Source organism: Tenrec ecaudatus, chromosome 1 (genome assembly GCF_050624435.1).
Source record: "Tenrec ecaudatus isolate mTenEca1 chromosome 1, mTenEca1.hap1, whole genome shotgun sequence".
Lineage (NCBI taxonomy): Eukaryota > Metazoa > Chordata > Mammalia > Afrosoricida > Tenrecidae > Tenrec > Tenrec ecaudatus.
Genome location: NC_134530.1, coordinates 234,572,867 through 234,589,914, shown reverse-complemented (window position 1 = coordinate 234,589,914; position 17,048 = coordinate 234,572,867). Strand labels below are relative to the sequence as shown.

The 17,048-nt window shown below is 47.0% G+C and overlaps 1 protein-coding gene across 2 annotated transcripts in view; it reads left to right on the top strand.

Annotated features, from left to right (window-relative positions):
- The window catches only part of PTPN14 (protein tyrosine phosphatase non-receptor type 14), a 228,532-nt gene that overhangs the window by 102,303 nt on the left and 109,181 nt on the right, over nucleotides 1–17,048 (top strand). For both annotated transcript variants that reach the window (XM_075530321.1, XM_075530331.1), the window contains exon 4: nucleotides 12,176–12,345. In XM_075530321.1, coding sequence (XP_075386436.1) covers nucleotides 12,176–12,345 — 170 coding nt within the window. The remainder of the gene's footprint in view (nucleotides 1–12,175; nucleotides 12,346–17,048) is intronic.

Genomic DNA, 17,048 nt, shown 5'->3' with positions numbered 1-17,048 from the left:
GGTGCTGGGAGAAGTAAGACCACCACCTGGAGCTTGCGTTGGGCGGTGGTTTCCTCTCTCTTTCAGCCACGGGAAGGGCTGGGAGAGCTGGAAATGAGAGGTGCTCCCCACCAAAGTCATTTGCTCTATTTTAAACAATCACCAATAGCCTGTGATTTGGCATCTGGCTGCCTATCAGGAAAAAACTCCCACGAAGCAGCTGCTTCATTTGTTTGTTTGCTTCTATATTTTCTCCTCCAAAAGGAAAACCAGAAAGTTGGGGGGTGGGGGAGCGCATATTTGAAGTGAATGTGCTTAGTGAGGCTCCTTGTGGTTGCCTGTGAGAAGATGGATTTTTTGTTCCTTTTCAGATTCCTTGAGGTTCTTGCTTTCCTTCTACTGACCTCCGAGACTTCTCTTGGGTCTTGAGGTAAACAGAAGGTTGACAGGTTCAAAATGTCATGGGGTCCTTCTAGAAAAAACACGTTGGGCAGGATCTCCTTTATAACAGTCCAGCCTGTATAATGTTCCCGGCTTTCAGACACGTGGGAACAAGGGCTCTGGTGAGAAACCCACACTCAGAGTGTTTGCAGCTTGAGAGCCGCTCCTGTGCCATGTGGGCCAGTGGGAGAAGGTGGGGCGGTTGCATGCTCGCAGATACTGAGCTGTCTGCAAGCTCCCCTGAGATCCAAGACATTCTGAGAGCAAGAAATGTTGTGGCCTAACCTTAGGCCCTGGCTTCTCGGAGGGAGAAGGAACAGCACTGCCCAGTAACTCAGGATGACAGGGAAGAGTGGGGGTACCCTGTTTTAAGTCATCACATTGAGTCTCTTCCCACATGCCTCAGCCCAACCTCTTCTCCTTAAATAAGGGAGTTATGTTAAAGCTAGCTTGCCTCTAGGAGGAGGTTTTACTTGGAGTAGCTCTTCTGCTTCCCACTGCATTTCTACTCTGGTGTCAGTGATAAGAGTCTTCCCTGGAAGTTTATTTTCCTACAGGACACTGGCCTGCCCAGCAGATGTGTTGCTGATAGCTGATGCAATCGTATCAGCATGAGCAGTGTTCGCACCGTGCTATCTGGTAGCAGCTTCTTTTTTCTTTCTAAGCAGCACAGGACCCAGTTACCATCCCTTTGGTCCTGACTCATGGTGATCCCCTGTGTACTAGGGTAGAACTGTGGACTCCCCCCGCCCCACAGGAATCAGATCACCAGGCCTTTCTTTGGAGGCCCCCGGGGGTAGACTTCATTCTAACCTTCCTCCTCCCCCACCCCTTCCAGTTCACAGCGGAAAACATTAACCATTTGCCCCCCACCAGGCACATGTGTATATATGTATGGGTAGAAGGGAAGAATAAGGATGTGGGTTGATTGGGCAGAAGACTGCTCTAAATTATTATTAAATTTTAAATTGGAGATAGATTTTTAAATGCAGTGGCATTTCCTTTCCTATTTTTATGGCCTTATAAAAACATTTGATCTATAATTCTATATGTGAGGAATACTTACATAGGCTAAAAAGTTGTCAACTTGATACTGCTCTTACTGTGATGCAGTTTAAATTGTGGATTCGGTGGGGCAGAGGTTTTACTTTGCACTCCTCCCGCTAGCTCAGGTTGAGTAGCTTCAGGATTCTTGGGGACGCAGCGTAGCATTTGGCTAAATACTAGCTACAAACAACAAGCTTTAGACCAGCAGTTCTCAGCCTATGGGTCGTGACCCCTTTGGAGGTTGAACGGCCCTATCTCAGGGGTTGCCCAATTCATCACAGTAGCAAAATTACAGTGATGAAGGAGCAATGAAAATAATTACATGGATGAGGGGGGGGATCACCACAACATGAGGAACTGTATTAAAGGGTCGTGGCCTGAGGAAGGCTGAAAACACTGCTTTAGGTCTCAGGCTTTGGGCTGAATGGTGCTCCTGTCGCTCTTTTCTAGGGAGCTGTGGGAAACTTACTGGGTCTCTTTGAACATCAAGCTTCCCACCTGGGAAGCTGCAATCATACCACCAGTAGTTGTAAATACTGAGAGTTCCTGTCTGGGAAATGCTTCGTGTGGTGTCTAAGAACTTAACATTGTTCAGATTTGGAAGTCTCTGGAAAAAACACAACAAAAGCAAAACAAGCCATGAATTTCCTAGCGAAGGAACTATTGAACAGCTACACTGTTCCAGGCAGTGATGGAGGACTTGGGGCAATCAGATCAATAAGGTCTAGTTTTGTCTTCAAGACTGAAATAAGCCGTGTGGAAGGACTGGGGATGCTGTGAGGAAAGAAGGCAAGGTAGGCCTGCGGGAAGGGGGCAGGAAGCCCCCCTGACCCATCAGCAGAGCCTTCCGTCTTTGGGGTGGGTCTTGCAGGATACACAGGAGTTCAGAAGGCCGAGGCAGGGCAAGTGTATCCTCCTTACCGCAGCCTGGATTTGCTAATGCCCAGGATTGTGCCCGAGGGTGACTGGCCTTTCTCGGGTGCTGAGCAGGCATCCATTCCTGCAACTTCTGGGGTGGACGGTAGAGCTAGAGGGGAGAGTACAAGGGAAAGGGCATCTGGGTACACGCATCGTATTCATCACTTTCCACAGGGTATGGAAATGCTCGACCAGGGTGTGGCATTCAGATAAGCTCCTGTCAACTTGCAAGGGGGCGGAGTCTAGTCTGTCAATCAGGTTCAGCTTGATGACTTCATTTGGGGGCTCCCTTAAAGAGGGGACCGAGACCCCTGCATCCATGACTGCATTGCCACACAAAGGCAACAGCAGTGAAGTCCAGCTTCAGCCAGGGAGAATGCGTGGTGGTGTGACTGAGGTCCCAGGGCTCAGGTGGGGCTCCTGCTGAATGTCGACTGGATTTTGACCTGCCTGGAATGGGTGTGTCCGCATGAGTTCTCATCGCGTGTTGTTTGAATGGTGTGCTTTCCATCTATGACTGGTACAGTAGAGGGGGCATCCCTCAACCTTTTATGCATCAATCCTATAGACACTCATGAATTAAAGGATGAAGTATAGCCAGAGACCACTTGGCTCACACACACCTCAAGGAAGGTACACTCCACTCATAAAAACAGGTCAGATTACGCAGGGGCTGTATGCTCCACTTCCACTTTTGCCTTAAGTTTGGGTGTTTTTCCCCAATGGAGTCCATGGTGTTTGAGAGGAGGAGGTAGATGAAAAATGTAACCAGCATGTTTAATATTATGTTGTGAAGTCTTGGAACCATCTGGTGTTAGGTATTGGCTGTGCCATTAGAAGTCACCTGTAGAGTAGGTTTATCCCTAAGAGGGAGCTTTAAAATAGAAATTCCACATGGGCAGAAATGGTAGACTTTTTGAGAGTTGAATTGAGCTTTAATGCACTGACATGTCAACTTTTAAAAATGGAATTCAGAGGTCCTATACCTGGTTAATAGGCTGAGAAACCCTGTGTGTTAGTCCGGGTTGACTACAGAAACAAATCCAGAGACACTCATATGCAAGGGAGAAATTTATATCAAAGAGCAATTAAGAAAACATCCCAGCCCAGTCCAGATCAAGTCCATAAGTCTGATATTATCCCATATGTCAATACTAGACCATAAATTCCTCTTTAGACTTATGCAGCCATGCAATGATGCTGAATGCAGGAAGATCACAGCCCAGTTGGTGGAAAGTCTTGTGGATCCAGTGGTGATGGAAGCATCTCTGCGCTGGTGTGAGTCTCCACATGGCTCCTCCAGCTCCAGGGGTCTGGGGGCATCAGTGTAGCTCCTTGTGCCTTGTCAGCAGGAAGAAGGAAGAGAGAGAGAAAGAGAGAGAGAGAGAGAGAGAAAGAGAGAGAATCTGGCCTCCAGTGAGCTATTTATATCCATGGCATCTCCAAATGAAGCCATCAAGCTGCAACCTGATTGACAGGCCTAGACTCCACCCTTTGCAAGTTGACAGGAGATTATGTAAGTGCCATGCTTATTGTGTAAGATTATGGTTGAGCATTACAGTCAGGCCCTGGGAACAGACAGCTGAATGTGACAGCCTCTACTCTCAATAGCGCTGGCGTTTAGAGTACTACCAAGAAGAAACAGAGCAAAGGGAGTGGCCCCCAGCTGAAGCTTAGAAACAGCAAGGAGCATGGGACGTCTCAGGAAGGGCAAAGTTTAGTTTGCACAGGTCTGTTTGTGTGTGATGGGACCTTGGTGGCATAGTTGTTTAGACATGGGTCTATAAACTGCAAGGTCAGCTGTTCAAAACCATCAGCCACTCCACTGGAGAAAGACAAGGCTTTCTACCAATGTAAAGTGTTACTGTCTTGTAAACCCCTAGAGGCCATTCTGTCTTGTCCAATGTGGTCACTGTAAGTCAGCATTGACTCAAAGGCAGTGAGTCTGGTTCGGTTTGGTTTTTGTGTGTGGAGGGCACTTTGGCAGCCTGCTGAGGGTTAAGTGTGGCAAGGTAAGCAACAGTTGACTTAACAGGCTTGGTGTGTCTAACTCGGAATTTTAACTAGGCTCAATAGGACAGCATTTCTTAAAATGTGTCAGGAAGAATAATTATAATAACAGCTACCTTTCAGTGGACCAAATAGTGTCCTGGGCACTCTGTACACATCTCATTTGATTCATTTAACGAGCATGTAAGGAGACTACAAATACTGTCCCCATTTTGCAGACAGGAAGCCACCCCCTCACAGAGGACCTGTCTGTGACATGGAGCTGACAACGTTGAGAGGCTGTTGGACCCTAGGCAGTCTGGGTTTCAGGGGCTCTGATGGCACTGTAGTTACGCTCCAGGCTGCTAACAGTTTGCTCCAGTGAACACTGATGACCTAAAACTGGCGAGTGGTGGGATGCCATCAAGAATATTATACACTGAGAAAGCAAAAAGGTCATGCGAAAGACAGGAAAGGGAGGGAGGGGAGATTCTAAATCTCTTTCTTAAACTTAGAGTAGCCAAAGCAAAAGGAAGAAATGATGCATCAAAAGAAATGAACAGAAGATTTTAGAGGGCAGCTATCAAAGACAGAGTAATGCATGATAATGAAATGTGCAAAGACCTCGAGGTAGAAAGCTAAAAATGAAGAGTACACTCAACATTTCTCAAGCTGAAAGAAGTGAAGGAAAATTCAAGACTCAAATTTCAATATTGAAGGGATTTTATGTGCAAAATATCGAATGATGCAGGACGCATTAAAGAAGATGGATGGAATATACAGAATCACTATATCAAAAAGAACTGGACAACATCCAGCTATTTTAAGAGGTAGTGTTTGGTCAAGAACCGATCACATTAAAGGAAGAAATCCAAGCTGCAGTGAAGACATTCATGAAAACCAACGTGCCGGAAGTTGAATGAATACATTTTCAGAATCTCAACAAGCTTTTGCGGCACTGGAAGCTCTCACTTATCTATGCCAGCAGCTGTAAAGACATTTGCCTGACCCACCCACTGGAAGAGGGCTGTATTTGTGCCCATTCCAAAGGAAGACAACCCAGAGAACACCGAAATTATCAAGCACTACCATGAATATAACATACAAGTAAGACTTAGTTGAAGATAATGCAGAAATAGCTGCAACAATATATCAGCGGGAGGGGCCAGCTTCAGAAGAGGATGACATTGCTGACATCAGCTCGATCTTGGCTGAAAGCACAAAATACCAGAAAGATGTTTGCTTCTGTTTTATATATGGATGGCTCCAAAATATTGACCTGTCCTCAAGTGGAACTTGTATGTAGACCAAGAGGCAATTGTTTGAGCACAACAAGGGAATACCATAAAGGGAGAAAATATTGATTGTTGTCAAGGATTGCATGATACTTGGTTCCAGAATTAACGCCTAGGATAGCAGGAGTTGCGATATCAAACAAAGGATTGCATTGGATAAATCTGCTGCACAAGACCACTTGCAAGTGTTGAAAAGCAAGGATATCATTTTGAGGACTAAGGTGTGCCTGATCCAAGCCATGGTATTTTCAATTACCTCACAGGCATGTAAAAACTTAACAGTGACCAAGAAAGCCCAGATGCACGTTAGTGCGGATGAATTCTAATGTTGGTGAGGACTATTGAAAAATGGCTGGAAGAACAAACACATCTGTCTTGGAAGAAGTATATGCAGACTTGTTCTTAGAAGTGAGGATGTTGAGGCTTTGTCTCACATTCTTCGGGTATGTTATCCAGAAAGACCAGTACTTGGGGAAGAAAACATCATGTTTGGTGATTTGAGGGTCAGATAAGAAAAGGAAGCCACACAATGACATGAAGCAGCACAGTGCCTGCCCGAAATGAGCTCCAACGACAAATGCAAGGATGGTGCAGGATCAGGTAGGGTTTTGTTCTTCTGCTATGAGGTGGAACCATCTCCACAACACTTAACAACAACAACAACAGATAATCGTGCAATTTTGTTGCCTACTGGAGCTTGCTTACCATATCCGTCTCTGTGTTTGCAGAGGATTAAACAAAACAACATGGATTAAGAATTGAGCCACAGAGCCCATCTGTAGACAGTTGGACATCCCCTCCCAGAAGGGTCACGAGGAACAGATGAGCCAGTCAGGGTGCAGTAGCGCATCGATGAAACAGACAACTTCCCTCTAGTTCTTTGGCGCTTCCTTCCCCACACTCTCATGACCTCAGTTCTACCTTATAAGTCAGATTAGACCAGAGCATGCACACTGCTACACATAAGACTCCGAAACACAAGGAATCCAGGATAGATAAATTTTTCAGGGCCAACAATGAGAATAGAGGTACCAGGAGGATTAGGGGAAGGTGGGGGCAAAAAGGGGGAATCCATCACAGGATCAACATATAACTCCATCCCAGTGGGACAAACAATAGAAAAGAGGGGGAAGGGTGAGAGAGGATGATGTAAGATATGAAAATAATAATCTATAATTTATCAAGGATTTATAAGGGAGGGAGGGGGGAACTAAGGAGCTGATATCAAGGGCTCAAGTAGAAAGAAAATGCTTTGAAAATGATGATGGCAGCATATGTGCAAATGTGCTTGGCACATGAATGACTGTATGGATTGTGATAAGAGATATAAGAGCTCCCAATAAAAGTATTAAAAAATACATTAAAAGAATTGACTCACAGTGGCGTGCTGGAGAGATTCCAGGCCTTTGAATTTTGTATTACATTTTTGCCTTTGTAGAAATGTTAATGTGGAATCATGCTACCTTAAATCAGCCCCATAAGGTAAAATGACATCGGTGCCGCCATCTTCTCTATGACACCTGTGGAGGTGACGTAACTCTCTGGTCTGGATCAAGTCAGCCTTCATCTTTCTGTGTATTCTATGGGAGCCCTGCTCCCCAGAAGGGAGACTTTTCTTGGCTAGGAGAGTTGCTTCTTGGCTTGCATTGCTCTGCCGTTTCTCTTCCTGAAGCTTTATGAAGAGGTTGGATAAGAAAATGAAGGTGGTGCCGTTGTTAATTATAGACCTGTCAATTGTAGAAATCCCAGATCTACCCAGAGTTGAGGTTGATTGCACACAAGGGTTTTTTGGGTTGATTTTTTCCTCCCCAAACAGTCATCCATCTGATGCGCAGTGGTTTATATTCCAGAGCCTTTGGAATGTAATTGCATGGAGTGCTGCCTCGGAGCCTGCGTTTAGTCATCTTTCTGAAGTATTTTCCATGCCTCAGTGGAACTTCTCGTACTCTTAGGCAACTCCCGTGTATTTAACGCGGAGACGTACCAAACCTCTCCGCTCCTAATTTACGACCGAAACACTGGGGCAGACAGACAGCCTCTTACAACCTAACTCGAGGTATTTTAAACTTTTTCTTCTGCATGATTAGCCCTTCAAAATGCTTGAGATATGGCCATGGGCTTAATCCCTCCTTAACTGCCAAGAGCACATCTGGAATGCTTGCCAACTGCAAGCATCAAAGCCATGCCATTGGTCACAGAACGGGAGAAACAAAACCCCCAGAGAACCTCCCCACGAAGGTGACAGGCAGCATCACCTCCTGTGCAAAGCAACAGGTGAGGACAAACCCCTTAAACTATGTGTCAAGGCCTTTCGGCGCCGGACTCGGCTCGTGATTCGAACGCGAGGTCTGAGTGCGACACTGAAGCGCTCACCAGCAGCTCGTCCAGCTGGAGAGATGAGCCCACCTGTGAGGGTTACCAACATCCATGCTGCCCCTTAAAGCAGGACCCCCAACCCAGTCACACAGAGCATGACTCACGGGGCAGCAGCATGTGGGCCTGCCTCTGCTTTCATTACTTTACCACAGAAGGGTGTGTTTGAGGAACTAGTTCAGCGACGCGGCTCTTCTCCTTGGGAACCCCTTCGTTTTTCATCCTGGCAATAACCCCTTGCAGAGCTCATGACACCTGAGCTCCCTGCTGTCCTTTTTCTTCTAGAAAACTTGATTCATGACAGGGGGATGGGATCCTAGCCTGACATATTGTGAGACTTCGATGGACTTGCCTTCAGCTTGGCGCCCCAGTCATAAGAGAAAGCAAATGTTTCAAGCGTTTCCTCAGGCAGTAAAATGGAACCCTTTTGGTCAGCAGAGAGGTGGTTTCTGTTTGAAATCAACCACCACCGTGTCCTCGGCCATGTGGCAGTGTTTAGCAGGGAAGCTCGGTTTCCAAAATTGAGCTAGCGTTTAACTGGCCACTGTGTCATGAGGAGGCCTGGTGGTCTCAGCTGGGCCTGATGGGATTACAACCCCTGGGCTAATGCGCAGGAAGTCGAGTGGTGAGCGGGCCAGTGTAAGGGAGCTCCTAGACGTTTCCATCTCCAGAGGGGCAGCGGGATGCACGTGCGCTTGTGGTACACGGGGTCGGGGCTCAAGCAGGCGAAGAAGGTTCAGGAGGGCCGCCTTCTCTAGCGAGGATTCCGGAGCAGGGAAACAGCTAGCGGAAGAAAGAGTAGGTCAGAGTGGAGAAAGTGAGTGACTTTGAGCACAGCTTCCAGAAAAAGTCAGGGGATCTCTGTAAATGGGCTTCAGTTTGTACTAGATATATGAGGACAGGACTTTGCAAATCAGGGAGACCAGGCCCTGACTACGTAGAGACTGTAGCCTCCACATTACCCGCTGTGCCTGCCCCAAAGGCCCTGCCCAACAAAAGCCCACTTCTCAAGTGGTCATGGATTTTCTCATAGGTCACTTGCAGGATGAGTTGCCCTGAAATATCCTACATTATGCGTGGTTGACTGTGTGTGTGTGAGACATAGATTTGTCCCTCATCCTTTCCTTATCAGTTGGCATGCTTGTGTGTGCTGGAGTGTTTGTGTCCTTAAGTGTGTGCACACATGTGCGCATGCATATTTGTAGCATGTGTGCAGTGCACCTGTGTGGGTCCTCCATGGAAATCTTTTCTCTGGTCTGTTTTTTGTGGGGGGCATTCAAATCTGGTTTAATAATCTGGATGGGTAGGAATTTGAAGAAATGTTCATAAAATATCTATCTTAAAGGCATATGGACAATAAAATATTTTCTTCTTTCCAAATTCAGTTGTAGAATGTCTATGCAGATACTGTAAACCCTTTGTCATTTGAATGGGTGTTAAAAATTGAATGGAGAGTGGTCAAAAATGTTTTCCCCAGATGTCAAAACTACTTTGGAAGACAATAAATCATGGCGATTCTTTTTGGCAGTCTGAAGCACCCCCTCAACCCCCCCCCCACATACTTATGCTTATAAAAAGATGCTCTCCAACACTGATAATGATTACGTAGCACATTTCAGTTTCTCTCTATTACCTCATTGTAGACAGGCTCACTCTAAGCCACAGAAAACAGTGGGATGCCCCAGTACGGCACCGGGCTCCATGAAGGAGCTCGGTGTCATGGAGAACTGCCCTGGGCCCTTTTCAGACAGGTTTATTAAATTAAGAAGCCAGATTACCTCATTTCAGGTTAGTTTAAGCCTGCATCGTAGATCCCCTAAGATAGCAGCCAAGTGATGTTCCAGTGTCTCATAAACATCTGTAATGAGATTCCCCAGAAAATCTTAGGGCAAGTACTGTTTCGTAATGATTATTTTCCTTAGACCTTTTGAATTTTTATGTCACGTACAAGCCTTCTGGCTCTGCGTTGGCTCCTCCTGTTTCATTTATTTCCATTTAACTCAGCTCTCTGAGGGTCCCTGGGTGCTCGTGCAGAAGGTTCCTGGCACTTGCCTGCTTTCACTGACCAGTGATGGCGACAGCCGTGGTGGGTGGGGGTGGTGCTTAGGTGGCACCGAGTGGGTTCTGGGGGACAGAGGGAGACGCTCTCCAGTCCTGCAGCATCCTCACGAGATTGCCTTTGAGCCCAGGCTTGCAGCCACGCTGTCAATCCATCTTGTGAGAGAGAGTTTGCCCTTGTACTTTACCGAGCATGAGGTCCTTCTCCAGGCACTGGTCTCTCCTGACAACACGTCCAAAGTATGTGAGGCGAAATCTCGCCAACCTCTCTTCTAAGAAGCCTAGTGGCTGTACTTCTTCCAAGACCCATGTGCTCATTCTTCTGGTGATTTATGGCCGCGTCTCTGTTCTTTGCCAACAGCATTCTTTAAACACGTCAACCCTTCCTCGGTCTTCCTTACTCTCGGTTGAGCTCCCATATATGTCTGACATGATTGAGATAACCACGGTGTTGGGAAGGCCTGCTTTAAAGAGGCCCTTCTTCGTGCACACTTGCCCGTTGCGTGACTTTGTTTGAAAGTCTCCGGGACGTGGCGGTGCTGGTAGGAATAGCAGCAGGCGTGGGGAGCCCTGTGGGGGAAGTCGTTCTTCATCATGGATGCACATGATTTATGGGCATGGTTTCACATGTACACCCAACAGCCTTGAGGGTGATGGTTCTTACCCTCATTCCCACTTGACAGGCGAGAATGTCCTGGGCCAGGGAAGCTCAGCACCTTGCACAAAGCCAGTGGGCCAAAGCTGGGAGATAACAGTGACTCCAGAGCCCGTTTGCTGTCAACTCAGCCATGTTTCCTTCCCTCACACCGTCTGGAACCTGGGAACAGCGTGACTAGACTCAAGCACACTGGGGAGTGAGCAATAGCATCAGACTCCACTCAGCCACGTTTGTCTCAAAATAGCCAGAAACGTGGCCTGGGCTCTGTGTGTTGGCACTCCTGCAGCTTGAGAAACGCATGCATGTCTGTGGTGAGCTCACCCTATGGGGGAAAGCGGAGAGACCCTTTGCTCTCCCATCCGGGCAAAACCCACTTACAGGGTCTCCTTGTCAAGCCAGCGTCAGAACTGACAGCTCATGGTAGACCTGTGGTGGGATTGGGCTGTGGTTGAATTGTGGGGGCAGCCAGCTGGGGTGGGAACGCTCACCCAAGAATGCCCTTGGAAATGGAACATTGTAATAAAAATATCCTTTTGGAGGCAGGTTTCCAGGTGTGTTGCAAGCCCGTTCTGGGCTATAATTGACATATGAGAGAGTGCGTCAAACACAGTGATCTCGTTCCCGTGATTGCCATGCTGATCCTTAAAGCCCAGCATGAATTCATACAAACGTGGCTGCGTGGATGCGTGACAGCGCCCCTGCTCCTCATTTGGCATGTTGTTCAGAACGAAACTGGTTGGGGTTTCAACTCTGAAGGTGAAGCCCTCCCGGTCATCGATCAAACCCTACCACAATTGTCCTCGTCCAACCACCTCTTGGGGCTGCAGGGGCGAGGAGGCGCGCCCACCCAGCTGGAAACTGGGGAGAGCGTTGCGGCAGTTCGCGCACTCCAAAATGGGAGAGTGTCGAATGGCTTTGTTCAGGCTCTAAAAAGAGTGACGTGTGCAAATCTGGGGCCGTGTGAAAGTGCTCTACTGGCAGAGGGCTTGGTCTCGGGAGTTGAGTAATGAGTTTAATGGACAGGAGGCTCAGGGACTGTGCTGGCCTTTGCCAGCATGTTCCATGTGAGATCACACATCATTCAGGGGGCACACGGGAGAATCAGCCTTCCAATCTTAGCCAGTCGGCAACGTGCTCTGACGTGGACACCGCCCTCAGCCCACACAGGCTCTGCTGGTACCCGTGGCTCCACAGAGCCTTGCTCCAAGCACATGTACAGAGGGGATGAGGACGGCAGTGGGGATGAGTGTGGGGTACTGTGCCTCCAGATACAGTTTCTCCCCTGAAAGTAAAAGCTGGGTTCCTGGGTATGGGCCCGGGGACTGAAGTTGACACCAGGCATTGGGCCTATGCTCCCTGGGTGGTCTGGGGATGCTCTGTAAACAATGCACTGATGGGATTTCATCCTTTCATCTAGACACACTACTTTGGCCTTTGGTTTCTCAGCAAGAGCCAGCAAGCACGATGGGTGGAGCTGGAGAAGCCTCTGAAGAAACATCTGGACAAATTTGCTAATGAGCCTCTGCTTTTTTTCGGAGTCATGTTCTATGTGCCAAATGTGTCCTGGCTGCAGCAAGAGGCCACAAGGTAGGTGCCGTGTCCCGCTCCCACCCCCCACCCTCACCCCATGTTCCATATATGGGTGTAGACTAATTGTCAGACAAAGTAGATGTGCTGGTTGATGTAGGGTATGAGTGAGTGAGTGAAAGTGTGTGTGTGTGTGTGTGTGTGTGTGTGTGTGTGTGTGTGGTGTGTGTGGTGTAAGGCGGAGGTTGGGGCAGTTGGAGCAATGGCACCGTTGCCGTGCAGCTGTAGAATCCTTGTTCGGATTGATTGGCTAACCCCAGTGGTTCCTGGAAGGTTGTAGGAGTGAGGTCACCTGGAGCCAGGTAGAACTTAGGGTGGAGCTGCAAACAAGTGTTTTATTACAGATGGTAGGTGATCGGGCGCTTCCAACGTTTAATTAAAAGAGGGGGAGGGGAATAACCCCCTCGTGTGTTTTTATGCGCTCCTCCCTTCAAAGCACCCACAAGCACCAAGTTCACCTGACTTCGGAGTCACGGATTGAGCTGGCAACTACAAATGGAGCCCGTAGTGGGTGGGGTGGGGAGGTGGCACTGAGAGGCGAGGGTGCTGGCTGGCTTTGGTTAAGTAAGAGGAAATGGGAAGCAGTGGACCTTGTAGAGGAGACCTAGGTGTTGATGCCTCCCTGCTGCCCAGTGACTGTGCCACCTTGGAGAAGCCACCCACGTGTTCAGGATGGCACCTGCCCTTCTCAACTTATCCAGGGTTTTGGATCGGTTGCTAAACTTCTGACAGTCTGCGATTCTGTGTGGGAAGCGAGTGCGTTTTGTTGGTGTGGGTTCAGCTCTTTTATCAGTCGGTGTTTTTCATGGAAATACCTAGCTTCTCCTCACCCCATGGGAGATTTCCGAGAGTAAGATGTCGCTCACAGAGCTCCTGCTTTTGCGCCCTTTCCTCGGTCGTGGGATGAGAGTGCTCACGAAGCAATGCGGGTGGTGTGCTTAGAAGGAGCTACCGTCTGTTTGATGCACGGCTTCTCCAATGGCACATTTCTGAAATGAAGATGCCCTTGTGATTTTCCTAGCCATTTTAAGCGATGGCTTCTATTTTTCTTTTATTTCTTGAAAAGTTAATCCAAAGTAGATGTGTGAGGTAATGGAGCTGTGAGGTCACTCACAGTCTGACCTGGAGACCATTGTGTTCTGTCTTTCCTGCGCCTCTCATTCAACGCTGGGTTTTCAGGTTGTTTTATCAATGTAAATCCTTCTGCCCCCAAGCATCATTAGCTTCTTGAAATGGATGGGTCCCCTGGCCCTGGAGTTCTCCTGGAGTATTCCACCATGAATTCACACCGGGCTAGAAGTGCCAAGTGCCCTGGTGACATCGTGGGTTATGCGCGGAGTTACGAGCTGCAAGGCAAGCTGTTTGCACTTCCAGCTGGTTTGGAGAGGGAGGGTTTCTGCTCCTGCAAAGGTTTGCAGTCTCAGGAAGCCACAGGAGCGGCTCCCACTGTGCCCTGGGCGCCGGATGAGTCCTGTCAACTTGATGACAGTGAGCGTAGTGTAGCAGGGGGTTAATAAATACTTGCTGATTTGGGGGGTGGGGGGCTATTAAATGCAAGGCCATCAGTGACACAGGTCGAATGCAGACTCTAAATTAGCTTCCATTTTGAAAAGCTCAGTGTATGCAAAAGAAGAGCGTTACTTCAGACAGACTTATTTGTGAGGGAAAATAGCCAGAAGGAACTTTAAAATAAAGGTAAATTTGTGAAAGCAGGAAACAATTTTCATTAGAAGCTTTTTTTTTTTTCTTATTTAAACCTGTATGTAACTAACCACTCTCCACATACAAAACTTAGCCATTGACGTGGAACTACAAGTTCAAGTTCTTGAGGCTGACTTTTCTCAGACTGGAGTGTTATGTCTGATTTAAAAAAATTATTTTATTGAGCCTCTCACAGCTCTTATAATAATCTATACATCAAGTGTATCAAGCACATCTGTACATATGTTGCCATCATCATTTCCAAATTGTGTCTCATTTTGGACACAACATTTAGTTTAGGAAGAGCATTGTCATACATGATGTTTTCCAAACAGAGCAAGATCTGGAAGCCTGGTATCAGACAGACTTGTTCTACAATCTCTCTCGTTGAAGGAGAGCAGTTGAAATGGGAAAGGGCCTAGAAAGTGTGCTTTTCAAAGAAACAATGCATTTAAAAGAAACTACATTATCATTTCTTTTTCTTTAAGGTCGGTTAAGCTTAAGGAAACAAAAACTTACAGGAAGCAGTAGTTGTCTCCTGAAATTGGAAGACATCATCTTATGGGAAGGACAAATTCTGTGTTAGCTTTAAAATTAAGCCAATAGTATGTATTAAGTTCAAGGGCTTGAAAGACTTGGGTTGTTTTGGCTCATGTTAGGAACAGTGTCTCATACTCAAAGCCATATAAAAATGGGACAGGCAGCCTCCTGCAAGGGTTAGTGGTGTGGTTCTGCTACAACCTGGTGTTGTGTGTGGAGTCGTGGAGAGGAGACTGCCATGTTGGAGGAGTAAGTGTAGATTCTGGGACTGCCCCTGGGTCGAGACTGCAATGTCTAGAGTTGAGCTCTAGAGGAAGGATGTACTCTTAGAGGAAACGGCGTCCCTCAAGTGACTCTGACGTTCGTAGAGGCTTGAGAAGCAATCGTCAACCTCTGGGACTCTTCACAGTTGTAGATTTTTACAAGTATAGTTAGCCTGGAACATCGGTAGGTGCCAGTTTAGAATGTGTCAATATTTGCATTCATAAACTAAAAAAAAAAAATCAAGTAAATGCTTATAGCTTACAAATTGAGGTACCGGGTAAAATGTTTTGCTGGTGGTAATTAAGGACTCCCCCACTTAAAAAAAAAACAGCAAAAAAATAATTTTGTTTCGTAGCTTGGTGTATTTAAGACAACATTTCAGAGTAGATGTAAACATTTCAACTAAGCCAGTAAGTTTCAGGTATAACCTCTGTAGGAACTACAATGTTCGACATGAAGGCACTGGCCTAGGAAAGTTGTGGTTCCCTGTTCAGCATCGCTGCCCCCACCCCCAAATGGAATGCGCCTGTGGTATCTGAGCAAGTCAGAGATAGGAGCTAGGGAGATGCAGACATGCCAGTGCCACCAGTGAAACCTGCCGGGAGTTGTTGGCAGATGGACTAGACTGCACAAGAGTCATGCTTTGGGCAGAACAAATGTCTTTAAATGATCAGAGCTTCCGAGTTGGCGTTAGAGACCAACAGATGAGCTGAACTCATGGTGAAGGATGTTGCTGACCTCTCATTAGGAGCCTTTGGGACTTGGAGCCTTCTTGGGAGGTTTTTAGAAGCATCTGGAATTCAAAGTGAATCTTGAAACCAGCTACGGAGCAGAGCAGCCAAGGAGAAGCAGCGGTGGTGGGGCAGGATTCCAGAGGAATGCTTCACAGAAGGTCCAAACAACATTCATTAGGAGCGGGTTAATGGCTAACTCTCCAGTCACCTGGCTGTTGTGTGAGTTACTGCGCATCTCAGGTGGAGGTGGGCCCTGGCATCTCTGGGAGCACCTGGGATCTGCAGTGTCTGTCCCAGAACAGTTAGTCTTTGTGATGCCACACAGTGTGATATTTGCATAGATTAGAAATAGAAATCTGTCTTTCATCTGTGGGCAACCCTGTTGGAGGAGGCAACCCTTCGACCATCTGTGCTTCAAAAAATAAGCCTTTGTCTGGAGCCAACCAAACCTGTTTGCAGCGGCCTGCCTATTTCAGTTTGAGAGTAAAACGGGTTCTCTAGCATTAGTCATGAATGGTTATTCCATGACTGTGGATAAGGGAGTCTAGCATCAATACTTGGTTGTTACTGGCAGCTGGCTGTTTGGGGTTTGTTTGGTAAGTTCGTGTGCATCAGGATTCTTAGGTATAAAGGGGAGAGATCCTTTACAAACATTTCTTTCCTGCCCTCATACAAGCCTACCCTCGAAAGCTTGCAAGTCAGTAGCAGCATGTTCTGAACAACACAACAAAAATTGGAGAATGAAGTTGGTGGCCAGTTTTTCAATGCCTTTATTGAAGTAATCAAGTCTTAGTTGGCTTGTTGTTTTTTAATTAGGAAATTGGAATGTAGTACTTTTGGGGCATAGTGCATCTCATCCCAGTACGATGACTGTTGGATATGACTTTGGTGCGGGACTTGCCGAGAGGCCATCGACTGAGTCAGAGAAGAAACAGAAGACTCAGGTCCTGCTGTTAGGTGATGGAGACAGAAGATTTCCAAAGGAGAATATAATCAAAGCATAAATAAAAGGGGGTAAAAATCCTTGGCTGTTACTACAAAAGTGTAACCATAGGCATTCAAGAGTGGAGAGCCCTTGAGCTTTGCGAACACATCTCCAAAAGGTTCACTCCTCGACCTGGGGGCTTTGGAAAGTACTTTTGATGCTACCTTTCCCGTTTGGTTAGAATGGCTCAAGGACTGGGACCACCATGATGTTTTCTAATGAGCTTGGCTTCACGTGTTTCTCTCTGCCAGCTTTTCTGTTTCTGTGAAGGGACTCTTGCTAGCAGTTCATCTTCCCGCGTGATGATCCCTTGACTCAAAGGAAAGAGTTTTGTAATGTGTTTTATTGATTTACATAGCAACTGACACATTACCAACACATGGCTTTCAGATTTTTTTTTCTGGACACGGGAAAAATAGATTGTAAGACGGAAAGAAATTCTCCGTTCACCAGAAGGATATTTAATAATAGCAAGTCAG